General features: G+C 39.7%; 1 protein-coding gene across 9 annotated transcripts in view; it reads right to left on the bottom strand.

The window, feature by feature from the left end:
• Window positions 1-18061, bottom strand: part of Mllt10 (MLLT10 histone lysine methyltransferase DOT1L cofactor) — a 148512-nt gene that overhangs the window by 33426 nt on the left and 97025 nt on the right. For 6 of the 9 annotated variants that reach the window (XM_069990489.1, XM_069990487.1, XM_069990488.1 and 3 more), the window contains one exon: window positions 17865-17897. The exons of the other annotated variants lie outside the window; for them this stretch is intronic. In XM_069990489.1, coding sequence (XP_069846590.1) covers window positions 17865-17897 — 33 coding nt within the window. The remainder of the gene's footprint in view (window positions 1-17864; window positions 17898-18061) is intronic. 9 annotated transcript variants of the gene reach the window in all.

The raw sequence follows: 18061 nt of genomic DNA, 5'->3' as shown, positions 1-18061 counted from the left end.
TTTAAAACAAAACAAAACAAAAAAAAAACTACAGCCCTAGAAGGCAATAATAATTTGTAAATTATATCAAGTATACAAGTGCAACTTACTTTGTTCTAAAGAGCATAAATACTGACACTTTTTTTTAAAAAGCCAGGCACAATATCTCACACCTGTAATCCCAGCTACTTGGAAGGTCAGCCTGGACAAAAAGTTTACAAGATCCCATCTTGATCAAAAACCCAGGCACGGTGGTATATACTTGTAATCCCTGCTACACGGGGGGGGGGGGGGGGGGGGGGGGGGGGGGAGGGGGGGGGGGTTCAGGTAAGAGGATCAATGTCTAGGAAAGCTTGGGTAAAAAAATGAGACTCCAGGCAGGTGCTGATGACTCTCCTAGCTACTCAGAAGAAGCTGAGATCTGAGGATCATGGTTCAAAGCTACCCAGGAAGAAAAGTCCCTTAAGACTCTTATCACTAATTAATCACTCAAAAACCAGAAGTGGTACTGTGGCTCAAAGTCAGAGTGCAAACCTTAAGCTGAAGGGCTTAAGCACCCAAGCCCTGAGTTCAGGTCCCATAACTGACTGGGGAAAAAAAAAAAAAAAAGTGAGACCTTACCTGAAAAATAACTAAAGCAAAAAGGTATGTAGTTCAACTGGTAGAGTACATGCACAGCAAGCATGAGGGCCCAAGTTCAAAGCGAAGTACCACCCCCCTTGCCAAAACAAAAGTTCTACAGTACTTTAAACAAAGCAAGAGAATTTGAGTATTTTTAAAGGCCATAAAACTGCAACTGTGTGCAGTGTTGGAGGCTCATGCCTAAATTCCTATTTCCTCAGGAGTCTACGATCTAAGAATTGCACTTTGAAGCCAGCTCAGGCAGACAAATCAGAGAGACGCTCCAAATAACCAGCAAAAAGCCAAAAGTGAAGTCATGGCTCAAGTGGTAGAGCTCCAGCCTTAAGCAAAAGAGATCAATGACAGTACAAGACCCTGAGTTCAAGCCCCAGTACCAGAGACGGGGGGGAATGCCTGTAATTAAGCCTCTTTATTTTTTTTTATATTTGCAATCTCTGCAGAAATAATATGATTTACCCATTCTGCAAGTAGCTCAAAATTCATAGTTTACCAGTTCTATTCTTAAATCCTTCATATGATTATTCAAAATATATGCTATCTGCCTTCAAGAAGCTTAGTGGGGGGAAAAAGACTATTGCAAAAAGTTGTAAAAAAAAAAAAAAATGGTATGACAGGGGCTGGGAAGGTGGCTCAGTGGTAGAGCGCTTGCCTTGCATGCATGAGGCCCTGGGTTCGATTCCTCAGCACCACATAAGCAGAAAAAGCCAAAACTGGTACTGTGGCCTTAGCCTTGAGCTGAAGAGCTGAGGGACAGTGCCCAGTCCCAGAGTTCAGGCCAACCCCCGCCCTCCCCGCCAAAAAAAGAATGGTATGACAAATTTACTCACAGGTCTATGACTGCACAAAAAGGGGACTATCTAACTCTGACCTCATGAGAGAATATGGAAGTCAGAAATGGTGCTGTTAAAGCTATAGGCGGCACTACAAAAAGAGCCGAACAGAGGGAAGGATGACTGGAGGGAGAAACAACAGAGAGTAGGCTAAACTCTAAGGACCAGCTATATTCCTTACGCACTAAATACAGAGAAAGAGTATGGAGCAATAAAAGAACATTTGCAGAGAAAATATGCTTATTTAGAGATAAGTTTGGTGTGATCACTGGTGAATAAAGAACCAACTGCAGGCAGTGGCTGTTAAGTCTCCAACCAAGGTAACTGTAGTCAAGAGACAGGGTCATGGGACCAGATAACTACTAGTTAGATCTGAAAAGGAAAAATGATCCAGCAGTCTGGAATGACTCTTCAGCACTCTTTTTTTTTTTTTTTGTCGGTCGTGGGGCTTGAACTCTGGGCCTGGGCGCTGTCCCTCAGCTCTTCAGCTCAAGGCGAGCACTCTACCACTTGAGCTACAGCGCCACTTCCGGTTTTCTGGTGGTTTATTGGAGATAGGAGTCTCACAGTCTCTCCTGCCCAGGCTGGCTTTGAACCGCGACCCTCAGATCTCAGCCTCCTGAGTAGCTAGGATTACAGGCGTGAGCCACCAGCACCCAGCTAATCAGCACTCTTAAGTGGGATAACAGTCCAAAAACAGAAATAACGGTGGACAGCTGACAGTATTTGGCTTCTATGTGCAGGAATAGGTCAACAAGGTAAACACTTTCATTTTATATGCAAGCAAACAGCAGTATACAGAAATAAAGTGACTGGCTTAGCGATCTAGTAGGTGTCAGAATCAGGGCTTAAGCAGCCAGCTGTCTGAGTCCAAAATTAAAACTATTTCCTGATATTCATTTGAGCCTCAGGAAGATAATCATGGTCTAGTCCAGAACACAATGCAATGAGCCTGAAATTTAACCAAATACCAGGTCTGGAGTCACAAATCTCCAAGCCAGAATCACATTAAGTTAAAAGTATGCAAACTCAAGAAGACTTGTACTGGCCAAGGCCAGTAGCTCACATCTGTACTCCTAGCTACTCAGGAGGCTGAGCTCTGAGGATCACGTTTCTAAGTTAGCCTGAACAAGAAAGTCCTTGAGATGCTTAATCTCCAATTAACCACCAAAAGCCAGAAGTAGTGATGTGGCTCAAGTGATAGAACATTAGCCTTGATTTTAAAAAAAAAATCGCTGTTGGTCTCCACTAAAAATTTTAAATTTCATATTAAAAAGTCTAGATTTCCAGTTTCTCTTGAAAAACATTATCAATACTACATCCGTATGTTCTGAAACAGCAACAAACTAGCTGAACCTTTGGACTGTTTATAGACACTTCATCCTTCAGAGTTCCCAGCACCCTGCACTGTGTCCATTATCTCCTCACTAACTTACATAACCCACCCTGCCCCCACTAATGTCCAATTTATTAAATCTGATATGGCCACTAGTAAAAGTGAAGGAACAAAAATGGACATCCCAAAATATATTCTGGAAATAATCAAGAGAAAAGGACTAGAATCAGAAACGTTCAAGACAGGCAGATAAAACTAGGCGTATAGATGACAAATGTAGGGCTGGGAAGGTGGCTCAGTGGTAGAGTGCTGGCCTTGCATGCATGAGGCCCTGGGTTCCATTCCTCAGCACCACATAAGCAGATAAAGCCAGAAGTGGAGCTATGGCTCAAGTGGTAGAGTGCTAGGCTTGAGCTAAAGAGCTGGGGGACAGCACCCAATGTTCAGGCCCCAAGACCAAAAAAAAAAAAAAAAAAAGACAAATGTAGAAAACAGAGATTTCAGAAAATCGCTAAATGTGGCTATTTGGGCCCTTTTAAGAAGTTTGATAAGTCAGGATGGAGAAGTGCATGCTAATGAAAAGAGTATACCTGCTATTAAAAAGAATAGACATGGGCTGGGAAGGTGGCTCAGTGGTGGAGTGCTTGCCTTGCATGCCTGAGGCCCTGGGTTCGATTCCTCAGCACCAAATAAGCAGAAAAAAAAAAGCCAGAAGTGGCGCTGTGGCTCAAGTGGTAGAGCGCCAGCCTTGAGCTGAAGAGCTGAGGGACAGCGCCCAGGCCCAGAGTTCAGGCCCCACAACCAGAACCAAAAAAAAAAAAAAAAAAGAATAGACTTATACCTAAGATACATATAAAAGTTGCTTATTAGCTGGGAGCCAGTGGCTCTTGCCTATAATCCTACTCTGCAAGCTGAGGTCTGAGGATCACAGTTTGAAGCCAGGTAGGGCAGGAAAATCTATAAGACTCTTAACTACCTTTAAAAGCCAGTGGTAAAGCACTACTCTTGAAAGGGGAAACAAAGCTCAAGGGCAGTGAGTTCAAGCCCCAGGTCAGGCACGGGGGAAAAAAAAAGTTATTATTCCAATAGCACATTCAACAAACATTTATTGGTTTTCTTTTTAAAAAGATAACCCCTCTGCTACCAACTGGACTGAAATGAGGATGGGTGGGCAAGAAAGAGCCTTTAGGAGGCTATTCAAAACACTAGATGAAAAACTATGCTCCTCTTGACATACGGAAAAAGATGAATCTGCAGTGCATCTAAAAGCTACAATCTTCTAAACCTGATAAGCATTTGGTTTCATGACTTTTAGGAATCGCAGCTCCCTTGCTAGTGTCATTCATGAGAAGGTAAAAAAACTGTTTTGCCTGCTAAGTGATACTGGGGTTTGAACGAAGGGCTCCCACTTGCTAGGTAGGTGCTCCATCACCTATCTAGCTCCTCTCCCCCATCCTTTTCCCATTAGTGACTTTTCTGATAACTCTTCTGTTTGTGCCAGGGGCTGGCTTGTTAGTCCAGATGAGATCTCATTAACTTTTTGCCTATGCTGGCCTAGATCAGTGATCCACTGAAGTTCCACCTCCAGAATAGCTATACTAGTATGTACCACCACATTAATCCTTCAGGCTTTTAACAATCCTTTTCTTAGAGTTTCATCTAGCTGGTGGTATGGCCTGCATAATCTATGCACTTTAAAAGCCAAGCTGGTATTATCACTTAGGCTCCCAAGTTTGATACCAGCCTGGGCAATACAATAAGACCCTGTTTCAAATGCATAAACGGACCTAGGACTAAGTCTTGACGACTGTGTGTGTAATAGACCCCAAAGAAAGTATATCAGTTGTGTTGAATACTGCTAACTCCAGTTAACGAGGAGACTGAAAACGCCCAGTGAGTTTAAAATCAAGAGGACAGATGGAAATCTTAACAGTCTAGTATGGGTAAATGCCAACAGAACATTGTTTAAATTCAAGTTTTAATTACTATCCAATGTGATTATATAAAAGTAGATGTATAAAACAAAAGTATATCTACCTAGTGAGAGCACTGTCACCATTCTAAGCCATGCTTCCCAGTTTCCCACTGACTACGAGATCAAATCAGGATGATACCAAGTTTTCCTTGTTCAGCAAAAGAACCAAAGTAAATGGATGCAACAGTCTGGGAGATTAGTTAACAAGGTAAATTATCAAACCTGATATTATTCCTTCACCAACACCCCAAGAAAATAAACATTCCTCTTTAGAAGATTAACATGATGTGAGAGTAGAAGTCCAAATCCTACCCCCTCATGCAAATTACATAACCTCTTTGAACTTCCTGTAACCCATCTACAAAAGGGGGATGGTACCAATGATCTCACAGTGCTGGTGCAAGGACTATTTAAAATATGCAAAGCCTAAAGTAAAATTTGTATCCTATCATGAATACTATGTATATTAATCCTCAGCAAACAATGACAAGTAAAACATTATTATTAAATATAAAGGAAAAGTAGTATCTATTCATGCTACCTTAATGTCCCTTCCCTTGGGCAAATAATGAATAAATACCATTTTTTTTTTTTTTTGGTTCCAGTCATGGGGCCTGAACTCTGGACTTGGGGGCTGTCCCTCAGCTCTTCAGCTCAAGGCTAATGCCCTACCATTTGAGCCACAACACCACTTCTGGCTTTTTTCTTTTTTCTTATATGGTGCTGCGGAATCGAACCCAGGGCCTCATGCATGCAAGGCAAGCGCTCTACCACTGAGCCACCTTTCCAGCCCCAATATTGTTTTTCTTAAGTTTTCCCTTTCTGGATTATAGAATGTGTCTCCACAAAATTAATAAATTCATTACTCAAGGAACCTTTTTTAAAAATACAATTGTTCTCGGGCTGGGAAGGTGGCTCAGTGGTAGAGCGCTTGCCTTGCATGCTCGAGGCCCTGGGTTCGATTCCTCAGCACCACATAAGCAAAAAGAAAAAAGCCGGAAGTGGCGCTGTGGCTCATAGTGGTAGAGCGCTAGCCTTGAGCTGAAGAGCTGAGGGACAGCGCCCAGGCCCAGAGTTCAGGCCCCACGACCGGACCCAAAAAAAAAAAAAAAAACAATTGTTCTCAAATCTACATAGGCAGGCATTAACTACACCTTAGGTTGTTTTATCTTACAAAGTAATTCTTTTACTCATTATATATTGCTTCTTTCATTGAGTTCTATAAAATAACATAACAAAAATTTTGAAGTACATGGAAAAGTAGTTATAAAATTACCTAGAAGCACTGTGGATATTTTAGTTTATTTTCAATTTTCTTAGTGCATAGTTTACAGTCCTGTTCTATATGTTCTACATTATATACAGAATTCTTAATTCTTTATACATTTCACAGTAGTCCCGTTTCCATAATGCCATGCCCTAAGATTCCAAGAGATGCCTAAAAGTGGGGATAGTACAAGCCCTCTAGATACTGTTCCTTTTCTTTTCTTTGACTTTTATTTTTTTTCCTTTGATTCTAGTACTAGGATTTGAACTCACATTCTTATTTGACTTTCTTGCTAATAGGTGGCACTCTACCACTTCAAGCCAAAATTTGGCTGGTTAACTGGAAGAGTCTTACAGACTTTTCTGCCCAAGTTAGCTTTTGAACCATAATACCCCAGGTCTCAGGATCACAGGTGAGACACCTATACCCAACTTGAAAGAATTGTTTTTCCCAATATTCTTGCAGTGTGTCACAGAGCACCAGGTTGAACCGACCCTTCCATATGTATGCCCTGATTGCCTCCTCTGCAATGCTACTCTTGCACTTTGAGGCTATTACTAAGTCAAATAAGGGTTACCTGAACATCAGTATGGTAATATCAAGACTGTTAATCTCACTAAGAACTTAAGAACAATTTTATTTTTTTAGTGAGAAAGTAATAATACATTCAGGAGGAGTGGGTGGGAGGGTAGGCCATGGAGGGAGAGGAGGAACTGCTGAGCTTTTCCCATTTAAGTCAGGACGTTCAAATACTATTTGTAGTATGGCTTGCCCAACTGCCGTCTTCATAGTTCTTAAAGCCAAGAGACAGGCTAGTGATTTGAAGAAATATACAGAAAGAGTTCAGGCCATGTGTCAGTGACATATGATGGAAAATGACTTAAACTAAAGAACTCATCTTTCCCCTGACAGCCATATCTTAGAACTCTCCTTGCTGTATCGTCCCCCTCCCCTGACCCCTGAAGAAAGGCACCTGGGAGTTTTGGAAGAGAGCCTAAGACCAAGGGCAGCCTGACGCTGACACCCCAACACCCCGGGCAGACACAGATGCAGCGGAAGCCCTGAAACTCCTCAGTAAAAACAACACTGCTCACCCACTCCTGCTCCAGCTGCCCAACCTGACTTCACTTTTTCTGCCTAATATTTAAAGGGAGGTACACCATTTCCCCTTCAGCCAGGCTAAAGGAGACTTCGTTACCCTTCCCAAGTAAAACCTGTTGGTCTGCTGAACTTAGGCCTTTCAGCCCCTTTCCTTTTCGTACAGTATACAAAATGACTTTTCAGATTATGGTTGTATTTCACAAGTTATAAATGTACTCTTTCTACCTGATGAACAGATACTGCACCACAGACCTATCTGGAATAGCTGGAAAGTGCTGGTTAATGTTGAGAATAGAAATTTGATTTAAAAAAATTCTTAAAGAGCTTAAAGTCTGGTAAACTTTCAAGCCTGCATCTAGATTCAGTATTTAAGAGAGAGATTTTGCAACTAATACACACTTAAAAAAAAAAAAAAAAAGAATGGCAGGAAAGTAGAACTAGCTCTATCTGGGAGAGGGGGTAACCAGCAGAAGGGAGCAAGGCTGAAGAGTGAACAAGGATGAACGGGGCCAAAGTTGTTTCCTTCCACATAGGTAACTTGTTAAAATTATTATATAAGGCCGTAAAGGAGAGTGATACAGAGGATAAGACTGACTGGGATTCATTATTTTAAAAAGAGAAAGAGATTTTGAAGCCCAATGCCTCCGTATTCTAGATTCAAGCTTCCTGGAAGGGAAGGAAAATCCCAGGCAACCCCATATAGACCTGGGTGATGTTGAGTTCTTCCTGCAGACTCCTGATGATGTTAATAAAGTTTTTGAAAGAGCTGACCTAGATGCAGAATATACTGAGCAACTTTTCTAGAGACAAATCTAAGTAGCTACCTGCTTGGATCCTACTTTAAAGTTACCCTACCCAAGCCAGGCACCGGTGTCTCACACCTGTAATCCTAGCTACTCAGGAGGCTGAGATCTGAGAATTGCAGTTCAAAGCCAGGTTGGGCAGGAAAGTACATGAGACTCTTATCTCCAACAAACCACCAGAAAACCAGAAGTGGCTCTGTGACTCAAGTGGTAGTGCGCTAACCTTGAGCTGAAGAGCTGAGGGACAGTGCCCAGGCCCAGAGTCAAGCCCCATGGCCGACAAAAAATAAAATAAAATAAAAGCTACCCTACTCAGGGCTGGGAATGTGACTCAGTGATAGAGTGCTTGCCTTGCATGCATGAGGCCCTGGGTTCCATTCCTCAGCACCACAGAAGCAGAAAAAGCCAGAAGTGGCGGTGTGACTCAAATGGTAGAGCACTAACCCTGAGCTGAAGAGCTGAGGGACAGCACCCAGGCCCAGAGTTCAGGCCCCACGACAGACCAAAAAACAAAAAAAAAGAAAGTTACCCTACCCAGGGTCCCTTGAAGGACAGACTGTCTGCTGGCTTTGGACATTCAGTCTGGTTTGACAAATGTAATGAAATCTTTTTCTTTTTTTTTTAAACTCCTTCACAGTCTCTTGAGTCTTGCGGATCTGTAAATAATTTCAAGTAGATTCAGATCACTAATTGTATAGAAAAACACAAAGTTAACGTGTTAAATCTCTATACTGTGATTCAGTTGCTCTATGTACTGTATTGTAAAATGAATTAAGTACATTATGTATGTAAGTACACTGCATCTATACACATGCATGGGTGACAGGTGTATTCTCTGGCTTTACATCTTAGACAAAAATCTCAAAGAGCAGAACTTACCAAGTGTTGTTTATCATCAAGTTCACAAAAGCAGCTAGACAAACTAAACTTGCCTTAAATTTACCTGCCCTAATGTTTATATTTGCACAAGTATGTACAGTAGTGAGTATTTTGTTGGAAATGATGCTCTTGCTGAACTATCTTGATATGCTAATCCATAATCCATACTGATAGAAATATTGATAAGTAATGGGATTTTTTTTTTACATAGTCTCACAGCTTATTTATTCCACAAAGTAATTCTATATGACAGGGAAAAAAGAAAACGTGTACACTGGGTCAGAGAAGGGGAGATGAATGACATGGAAAATCCTGTGTACACCGGGGCGGGGGCGGGGGTTGGGGGGGGAAGGAGGGGGAAGATGAGTATGTACCATCTGATGATATGCAATGAACAGATCATTTCTAAGATATTCTGACCTTAAAAAATAATAGCACAGATCCAACAATGAAAGACTGAACAAAATTCACATCAGTAGCCTGTGATCTTCAAAAATACTCAGACAACTGTCAAAAAAAACCTAAATAGTATTAACACAATAATGTTAACTCCCTGTTACTGACAGCTATACTATGATTCTGTAAGAGAATGTCCTTTGTGGGGTGGACGTATTCAGGGCAGACTAGCTCTGCATCTGCGATTTAGAATCAAGCGGCTTATAAAAATAAAGTTCCCTAGACTTTTCTCATAACACTTCTGTAAGTCTAAGGTTGTTTCAAAATAATATTCTGAAGTGTACGAAAAGAACTACACACTTTAAGAAAAGAAAACTAAAGAAGGTCCAATTTTAAAACAACCACAAAAATTGAAAAATATGCTCACTAAAAGTCTTTATGTAATAGCTGGATCAAACATTTAATTACACAAAACTGAAGATATGATTTTTTTAATAGGAAAAAATTACCCAGATCTAGAACAGAGATAAGTTGAAAACATAAAAGACATACAGGCTGGGCACTGGTGGCTCATACCTGTAATCCTAGCAACTCTGAAGGCTGAGATCTCTGAGGATCACGGTTCAAAGCCAGCAGGGGCAGAAAAAGTCTTTGAAACTCTTACCTCCAATTAAACACCAAAAAGCCAGAAGTAGAGCTGTGACTCAAGTGGTAAAATGCCAAATGAAAAAGCTAAAGTACTGTGGTCTTGATTTGGGGAGGGAGGGGGGTAGTGCATGGAGATTTAAGAGACATGAAGGGAAAACATGCCTAATAAAAACCTGGGAAGGTGGCTCAGTGGTAGAGTGCTTGCCTTGCATGCATGAGGCCCTGGTTTCCATTCCTCAGCATCACATAAGCAGAAAAAGCTGGAAATGGCTCTATGGCTCAAGTGGTAGAGCACTAGCCTTGAGCTGAAGAGCTGAGGGACAGCGCCCAGACCCAGAGTTCAGGCTCCACAACCAAAACAAAACAAAAAACAAAAACACTTCTTATCAGAATGAGAAGAAATATTATTAATATACTGGCTAACGTTTTGCCCCAAATTGATAAAAAGACATTAATTTTCTCAATCAGGAAGCACAAGGATTCCCAAGACCACTGAAGTCACACTAGGACAAGTAATAGAACAAAGAAAGCTCTTAAATGAATCAGCAATAGTCAATGTTGGAGAGGTAGACACGCAAGAATGTAGACCTGAAGAGTTTGGGATTTGCCATTCTGAAGTTTTGTTGTTGTTTGGAGGTATTATATTCTAGAGAAAATTAGACAGAGAAAGGAAAAACTGAGTGATAGTAAGAAAACTAAAGGCAGAAGATGGAACTCAGAACACATATACTGAACTAACCTTTGAGGGGAAGCAGAATAGAAAGGGAAAAAATGATGGATAATATCACACAGGTTTGCAAAAAAGGGCTTTCCCCCCCTTGCCCCCCAGGGAGTATTAGGATGGGACAGGAAGGAGTTTTTGAATGTTCAACAGAAACCTGGCACTGGTGGTTCACACTTGTAATCCTAGCTACTCAAGAGGCTGAGATTTGAGGATCACCATTCCTCAAAGCCAGCTTGGGCAGGAAAGTCTGATAGATTCTTATCTCCAGCTAAGGAGGGGTGGGGGAGGGATGAGAGGAGGAAAGGAGGGAAGGAGGGAGGGTTGGTTCAACAGTCCTAGCTAGTGGAGAGAATGATGAAAAGGAAAACACTGATCAAGATGCATGAACACATAAACAAACTGACATGTTGAATTGAAACCTATTTACAACTACTTAGAAATGGGGAAGGAGGGAGGGAGACCGAGACCAAGAGACACAAATACCAATCATGACAAAAAAGTAAAACTTTTCAAGAGATCCAGAGGGTAGAGGATGTTTTATGTATATTCTTTATGTTTCTTATCAAGTATTAATATGACTGTCACTATCCAGAGCCTGTATATCCCCATTTCAGTGTGACTGCTTGTAGTAAGAGATTGCCTGAGATTGAGAGTCTTGCTCTGATTCATCTTGAAGTACTAAATTCTACATACTCTTTAAGCATCAGGCCAAATGTTACATTCTCAGAACATCTGATCCTTTCAGTCCAATGTGATTTTCCCTAATGTTGAACTTTTCTACTATGGATCATAGTTGTAACTACTTGAAATAGTTATTAATAAACACATTTTCTTTTATACTGTGTGTTCCCTAAATGCAAAACCCATTTGTGGTATATATTTCCCCAAAGCAACTAGTGGGGATATTATATACAGAAAGAACTTAATAAATACTTCTCAAATGGCAAAAAAGCTGAGTAATGATTCTATTTTCTAGTTTAGAACATACATCTTCACTCCTAACTGATCAAAAAGTATTTGAGAGATAAAGATTTAGAGAATCATTACACATCATACAACAAAGGTTTCGTATTCTTCCTTCCCTCAACACTTACATAGAATATTAATAATCAAAGACCTAGGCACCTAGACCCTTACAAGTAAACAGTTTTCAAACTGTAAAGCCCATCTACTATGTCTTCAAGCAATATGACAAATCAAAACAAGTATAACAATAAGAACATTAATAATACGGTTTATTCCACCTACCAACCAAGACTGTGGTTAAATCCTCTCAGGTATAACTTTCCTAACTACAAATCTCTACTTTATATGGGAAGGTTTCCAAGGTATCCTAGGATTAATTTAACATTATTACCTCCAGAAAGCCATGCTTGAGTTTGATACACACCTACACATTTAAGTTCCTGCTTTGTTAGTGTAGAAGTGTCATCTCTGTTTAAAGAAATAACACACTTTAACTTCGATTTTTCACCAATCCCTAAAAACTACCACAATACACAAGGTGGAATGGGGAGAGGGGAATAAAATATAGTTGAAGTCCAAAAACTCTAAATAAATTTTTAAGTCTTTGGCAACACTATAAACAGATTATTAAGGCATTACCCCATAATTGGTTTAAAAGGAACTTTCATACAATTTATTCCTACTTATATTATTTCCATCTCTGAATAAAAACTTTTCAGGTTGTCTCTCTTATAGTTATACTAGACACACAAAAGCAAAACAATCATTTTTCTTTATAGCAGTTAACATATATTTTTTTAAAAAATTTACTCCCAGTGGTTGACACACCAACCAAATGTTAATACCTGTCTTACAGGAACCAATAGAATTCTGTCTCCCTCAAGGTTATCTTAGGTTCTTGCCATTTTTCTGATTCAATAGAACAATTCAAAGACTTTGGTTTACTTTCCTTCAGTTAACTGAAAGGCATTCTAATCCTTCACCACTATGCTTTCCAACCTTCCATCATGCTATGGTCAAGATCTATGTTTTCCTCTTACCAAGTGATTCACAACTTGTATACATGAGAACAAACTTAGAAGCAGCTATTGTATCCTGGGATAACTCCTACTCCAAATGAATCTGTAAGCTTAGTGAAAAACAATAACCTCAAATAAATTAACAAATTAAAAAACACTAAATCATGGGCTGGGAATGTGGCTTAGTGGTAGAGTTCTTGCCTTACATGCAAGGGCTTCATAGCCCTGGGTTCAATTCCTCAGTACCATATAAACAGAAAGGGCCAGAAGTGAAACGTAGCTCAGGTGATAAGAGTGCTAGCCTTGAGCAAAAGAAGCTTAAGGACAGTCCTCAGGCCTTGAGTTCAAGCCCCAGGCCTGGCAAAAAAAAAAAAGCAGCACTGAAGCAAAATAATAGAATAGTAAATTGAAAACCAGAATGTCATCATTTTCACCTTTGAAATTGGTATATAAAAGCAAATTGTAATCAGCCTGTACCTATATTACTTGATCCAATACTATCTCAAGACCTTAAATGTATCTGCTAAGTAAAATGAACCTGTTAAATTTATAGTTTATTAAGATCATAAAATCTGAATTCTCTTAGTCAAACAGCCTAGTTCCAAGGCACCATTCTTCATGTGATTGGTTTTGAAAACTACTTTGACTAGGTACAAAAAACTGGTGCACTATAGTTGCAGACACAACCAAAATATAAATCACATATTTTGAAGAGAATGGTACAGCATTATCATATAGCTTTTACTGGTACAGTACAAAGTTATGAGAAGAAGACCACAGACTTTAGGTAAGAACCAGGTTACAAAAAACTACATATGCCAGGCTAAGGACTATGACTTTTACCTCCCAAGTACCAGAAACCTCTTAATACATTATGACATAGGTTTAAATTTTAGGTAAGCCATCCATTCTGGTAGCCTCTAAGAGAAGGGGCTGTATAACAAAACAAAGCCTAAGAGGCTCTTGAAAGAATTCAGAGGACAAAGTATGTAAGACTTAGCCAAACATAAGAAGCAGAAGTATAAAGGGGATTTTTTTTTTTAAGTAAACTGTAAGTAATGGGAAATAGCATTTAGTAAAGAAGGGTAAGGGAAGGGAAGGGAGTGGAGAGAGGAAGAAGGGAAGGAAGGGGAGGAGAGGGAACAAGGAAGGAAGGAAATAAAGAGTAAATTTGGGAGCCGGGCACCAGTGGCTCATGCCAGTAATCCTACTCAAGAGGCTGAGATCTGAGGATCACAGTTCAAAGCCAACCAGGGTAGGAAAGTCCATGAGACTCTTATCTCCAATAAACCACTAGAAAAGCAGAAATAGCGCTGTAGAGTGCTAGCAGTAGAGTGCTAGCCCTGAGCTGAAGAGCGCAAGGATAGTGCCCAAGCCCAAAGTTCAAGACCCATGACTGACAAAAAATAAAAATAAAAATAAAATTAAAAAAAGAAAGCATAGCTCCAAGGAGGCTAATAAATGTAGGGATGCTTGAAGCTGTAAGCATGTATAAGGTTTTTCAATGGAATGTACATAGGATATACAGCAATAGGAAAAAGAATTCTAGGAGAAAAAGGAGCATGAAAAAAAAATCATTAAGGATACTAATACAGTTAGCATAGACACACATCTGTAATTCTAGCACTTGGGAGAAGGAGGCAAGAGATCACAAGTTGCAGGCTGGACTGAGCTAAAAGCCAGACACTATCTCACAAATGAATGAATGAATGAATGAATGAATGAATGAATGAATGAATGAATGACTCAAATTAATAACCTAGCTTTCTCTTAATGAACTAGGGAAAAAGCAATCTAAAACAACATAAGCAGAAAATGACGAAATAAAATTATAAGTTGGTTCTTTGAAGAAGATAAAATGGTCAAACCTTCACCTAAGTGACCAAGAAAAAAATGAAAGAATGCCCAAACTACTACATTATTCTTACCATTATTCTTACCAAAATAGAAAAGAGATTATAAGACAATACTATGAGTAACTATATGCCAAGTAATTGGGTAACGCAGAACTTGGAAAGCTGATAAACATAAAAATACCAAAACTGACACAAGTCAGGTATTGGTGGCACACTCCTGTAATCCCAGCCCCAGAAGGCTGAGATCAGAGGATCACTGTTTAAAACCAGCCTGGTCATAAAAGCCCATGAGACTCTTATCTCCAATTAACCACCAAAAAGCCAGAGGTAGAGCTGTGACTCAAGTGACAGAGCACCAACCTTGAGCAAGAATGCTCAGGGACAACACCCAGCTCGAGTTCAAGCCCTAATACCGTATGAAAAAAGAAAACCTAACACAAGAAGAAAAAAGGAACACTGAACAGACCTAAAACAAAGAGGTCAAGATTTATCAAACTTCCTCAACCCATTAGAGGACACCAATAAAAAATTCACAGCTAACATTACACTAACACTGAAAAATTATATTGCTTCTTTTGTAACTTCTCTCACCAATTCTACTTAGCATTATACTAAGCTGGGAGAGGGAGAAGCAAGCAATTATTGTTTAAGGGATACAGTATTTCAATACTGTAAGAGGAAAAGAGATGGGCTGGAGACTGCTTGGAGAATGTTGTACAAATCTTGAACATTACTGAACATAAAAATTAAGATCAAGGGGCTGGGAAGGTAGCTAAGCGGTAGAGTGCATGCCTTGCATGCCTGAGGCCCTGGGTTCGATTCCTCAGCACCACATAAGCAAAAAGAAAAAAGCCGGAAGTGGCGCTGTTGCTCAAGTGGTAGAGCGCTTGCCTTGAGCTGAAGAGCTGAGGGACAGCGCCCAGGCCCAGAGTTCAGGCCCTACGACCGGACCCCCAGCCCCCCCCCAAAAAAAGAAAGATAAGCAAAAAAGAAAAAAAGCCAGAAATGGGGCTGTGGCACAAGTGGTAGAGCGCTAGCCTTGAGCTGAAGATCTGAGGGACAGAGTTCAGGCCCCAAGACCAGACCCCCCCAAAAAAAATAATAAAAAAAAAAAAATAAGATCAATGGGCACTCAACTGCAGTCAGATAGCAGCAAGAAGTTTTAGTGTTCTATTGTATTGCAGATGAAGATAATATGCATATCAAAAAACTAGAAAGGATTTTGAAAGTTTCACCATAAAGAAATGATTATGTTTGAGGGGGCTGGGTATGTTTGGTGGGATTTGAACATTTCACAGTATGTACATGTACCAAAACATCATGTTAATTTATTAATAATTACATGTTTATGTATCAGCTAAAAATTTGTTATGTGTATTTACCACATTTAGAAAAAGGAAAAAAGGAACAGCTAATATTTGCAAAATTAAAAAAAGGAGAAAGCCTTACTGAGTAAAAATCTTTCATTTATTTAATTTGCTTCATTTGTCTTTGCATTCTATAATTTGCATCGTGTAATTTTTGCATTATATAATTTTTCTCTACACTATGTGACTGAGAAAACACAAGCAATTGATTACATTATTGGGAAATTATCTCGAAAACAATTTTCTAAACCCCCAAAATTGAAAAAGTTGTTTATGATATTAATCTATTTACCTATAGAGTACTGTAAGTAAATGAGTAAACAAGTATAAACTTATACAAACTGAAAAGGTTATGTTTCTTCAGTCTTTTTACTTCTCTATCAAATGGTAGAATGGTAACATGTTTAGTTCATCCTCAAGAATGCTTTCAACCCCTTTCTCTAAAGATACCTCATGTTCAGGAGCTCCATGTTATCTAGAGTATTTATTATCTAAGCCTCTGCAGATTCAGGGAAGCAAGAAAAGCAAAACTTGTAAGTAGGACTGGGAATATATAGCTCAATTGTCCTCCTCTACCCTACACAAAGCTTTAGGCTCAATCCCCAGCACCACAGGAAAAAATTATAAATATACTCATTAATAAAATGGTCACTTATGAGTTTCCCAACTTGACCATTCCTACTGTCAAAGCATCCGGAGTATCTGTACCTACTCATTTATGTCACTGGTCTCGTTTCCTATCTATTGTAAACAACTGATAATAATCGGAGTACAATGCAAACTGTCTACAAATTAAGAAAGCTACATTAGCAAAATAAGCAAAGTTTTATACAGAAAATATGATAGTCGGCCACCAGTGACTCATGCCTGCAATCCTAGCTACTCAGGAGGCTGAGGATCATGGTTCAAAGCCAGCCCCTGCAGGAAAGTCCATGAGACTCTTATCTCCAATAAACCACCAGAAATTGGGAAGTGGTGCTATGGCTCAAGTGGCAGAGCGCTGGCCTTTAACTAAAGAGCGCAGGGACAGCACCTAGGCCCAGAGTTCAAGCCCCACAGCAAAGAAGAGGGAGGGAGGGAGGGAGGGAGGGAGGGAGGGAGGGAGGGAGGGAGGGAAGGAAGGAAGGAAGGAAGGAAGGAAGGAAGGAAGGAAGGAAGGAAGGAAGGAAGGAAGGAAGGAGGGAGGGAGGGAAGGAGGGAAGGAAGGAAGGAGGGAAGGAAGGAAGGAAGGAAGGAAGGAAGGAAGGAAGGAAGGAAGGAAGGAAGGAAGGAAGGAAGGAAGGGAAGGGAAGGGAAGGGAAGGGAAGGGAAGGGAAGGGAAGGGAAGGGAAGGGAAGGGAAGGGAAGGGAAGGGAAGGAGGGAAGGAAGGAAGGGATGCAAAAGCTATTTGGAATCACATAGTATGTCAGTTAGATGAAATAGAAAATCAAGAAAAATGCCACTAGATTGGAAGATCTTTGGGTAAAACTGAAAACATTCTCAATATATTTTTTACAGAATGATCTTCTTTATAATTTACACTGTAAAAGTGAGAACTGATGCATTTTTGCCTTGGGTGCTCATTCAGATTCCAACCCAGAAGAAAATACAATCTATGGTAAGACCTGGTCCAAACTAGATGCAATTTTAACGTTTACTTTCCATTTATTCAATATATAAAATACACAGAGAAAAATAAAAGTATTCAAATGAAAATTCTAGAATAAAATTTGCATGCCAAGTTGTAGTTAGAAACAGCAAACTACAGCTATAAGTACTAATTACTAACTGCGGATAAACCTACCAAGGGAATGAGACAAACGATTTACAAAAGTAAAAAGACTTTCAGAAACTTAGGGCAACCATTATCATTCTGCCTCCCAAGAGACAATAAGAGTCCTACTGATTAACTATATGGACCTATCACCCCACTGTAGGCAGTATACAGAGCTTTCATCAACATGCTGAGCACAAGACTCACTGCAGCACTGGATTCCATCTAATCAATAGGACATGGTAGCTTTCAATCAGGATTCTATATAAAAGACAACCTTTTTGATAAATGAACTACAAGAGAAGATTCTAATAAAACTTACCATTGTGTATTGCATTCAGCAACTCTGAGAAAGCTTTTAAGTAAGGAAAAAAGGACTACAGTTAAGATCATTCACAACACAGAAGAAAAACATAGGCACATACTATTAGCAAGTCTAAGTAAGTCTACCATGTATTATTTTTTGAATTATTAAAACTGAAAGCATTCATTTTTATAGTATAAATTTCTAATAATCCT

The sequence above is a fragment of the Dipodomys merriami genome, unplaced genomic scaffold, assembly GCF_024711535.1.
Source record: "Dipodomys merriami isolate MVZ:Mamm:240054 unplaced genomic scaffold, mDipMer1.0.p SCAF_4, whole genome shotgun sequence".
Classification (NCBI taxonomy): Eukaryota; Metazoa; Chordata; class Mammalia; order Rodentia; family Heteromyidae; genus Dipodomys; species Dipodomys merriami.
This window is presented reverse-complemented; position numbering and strand designations above follow the sequence as displayed.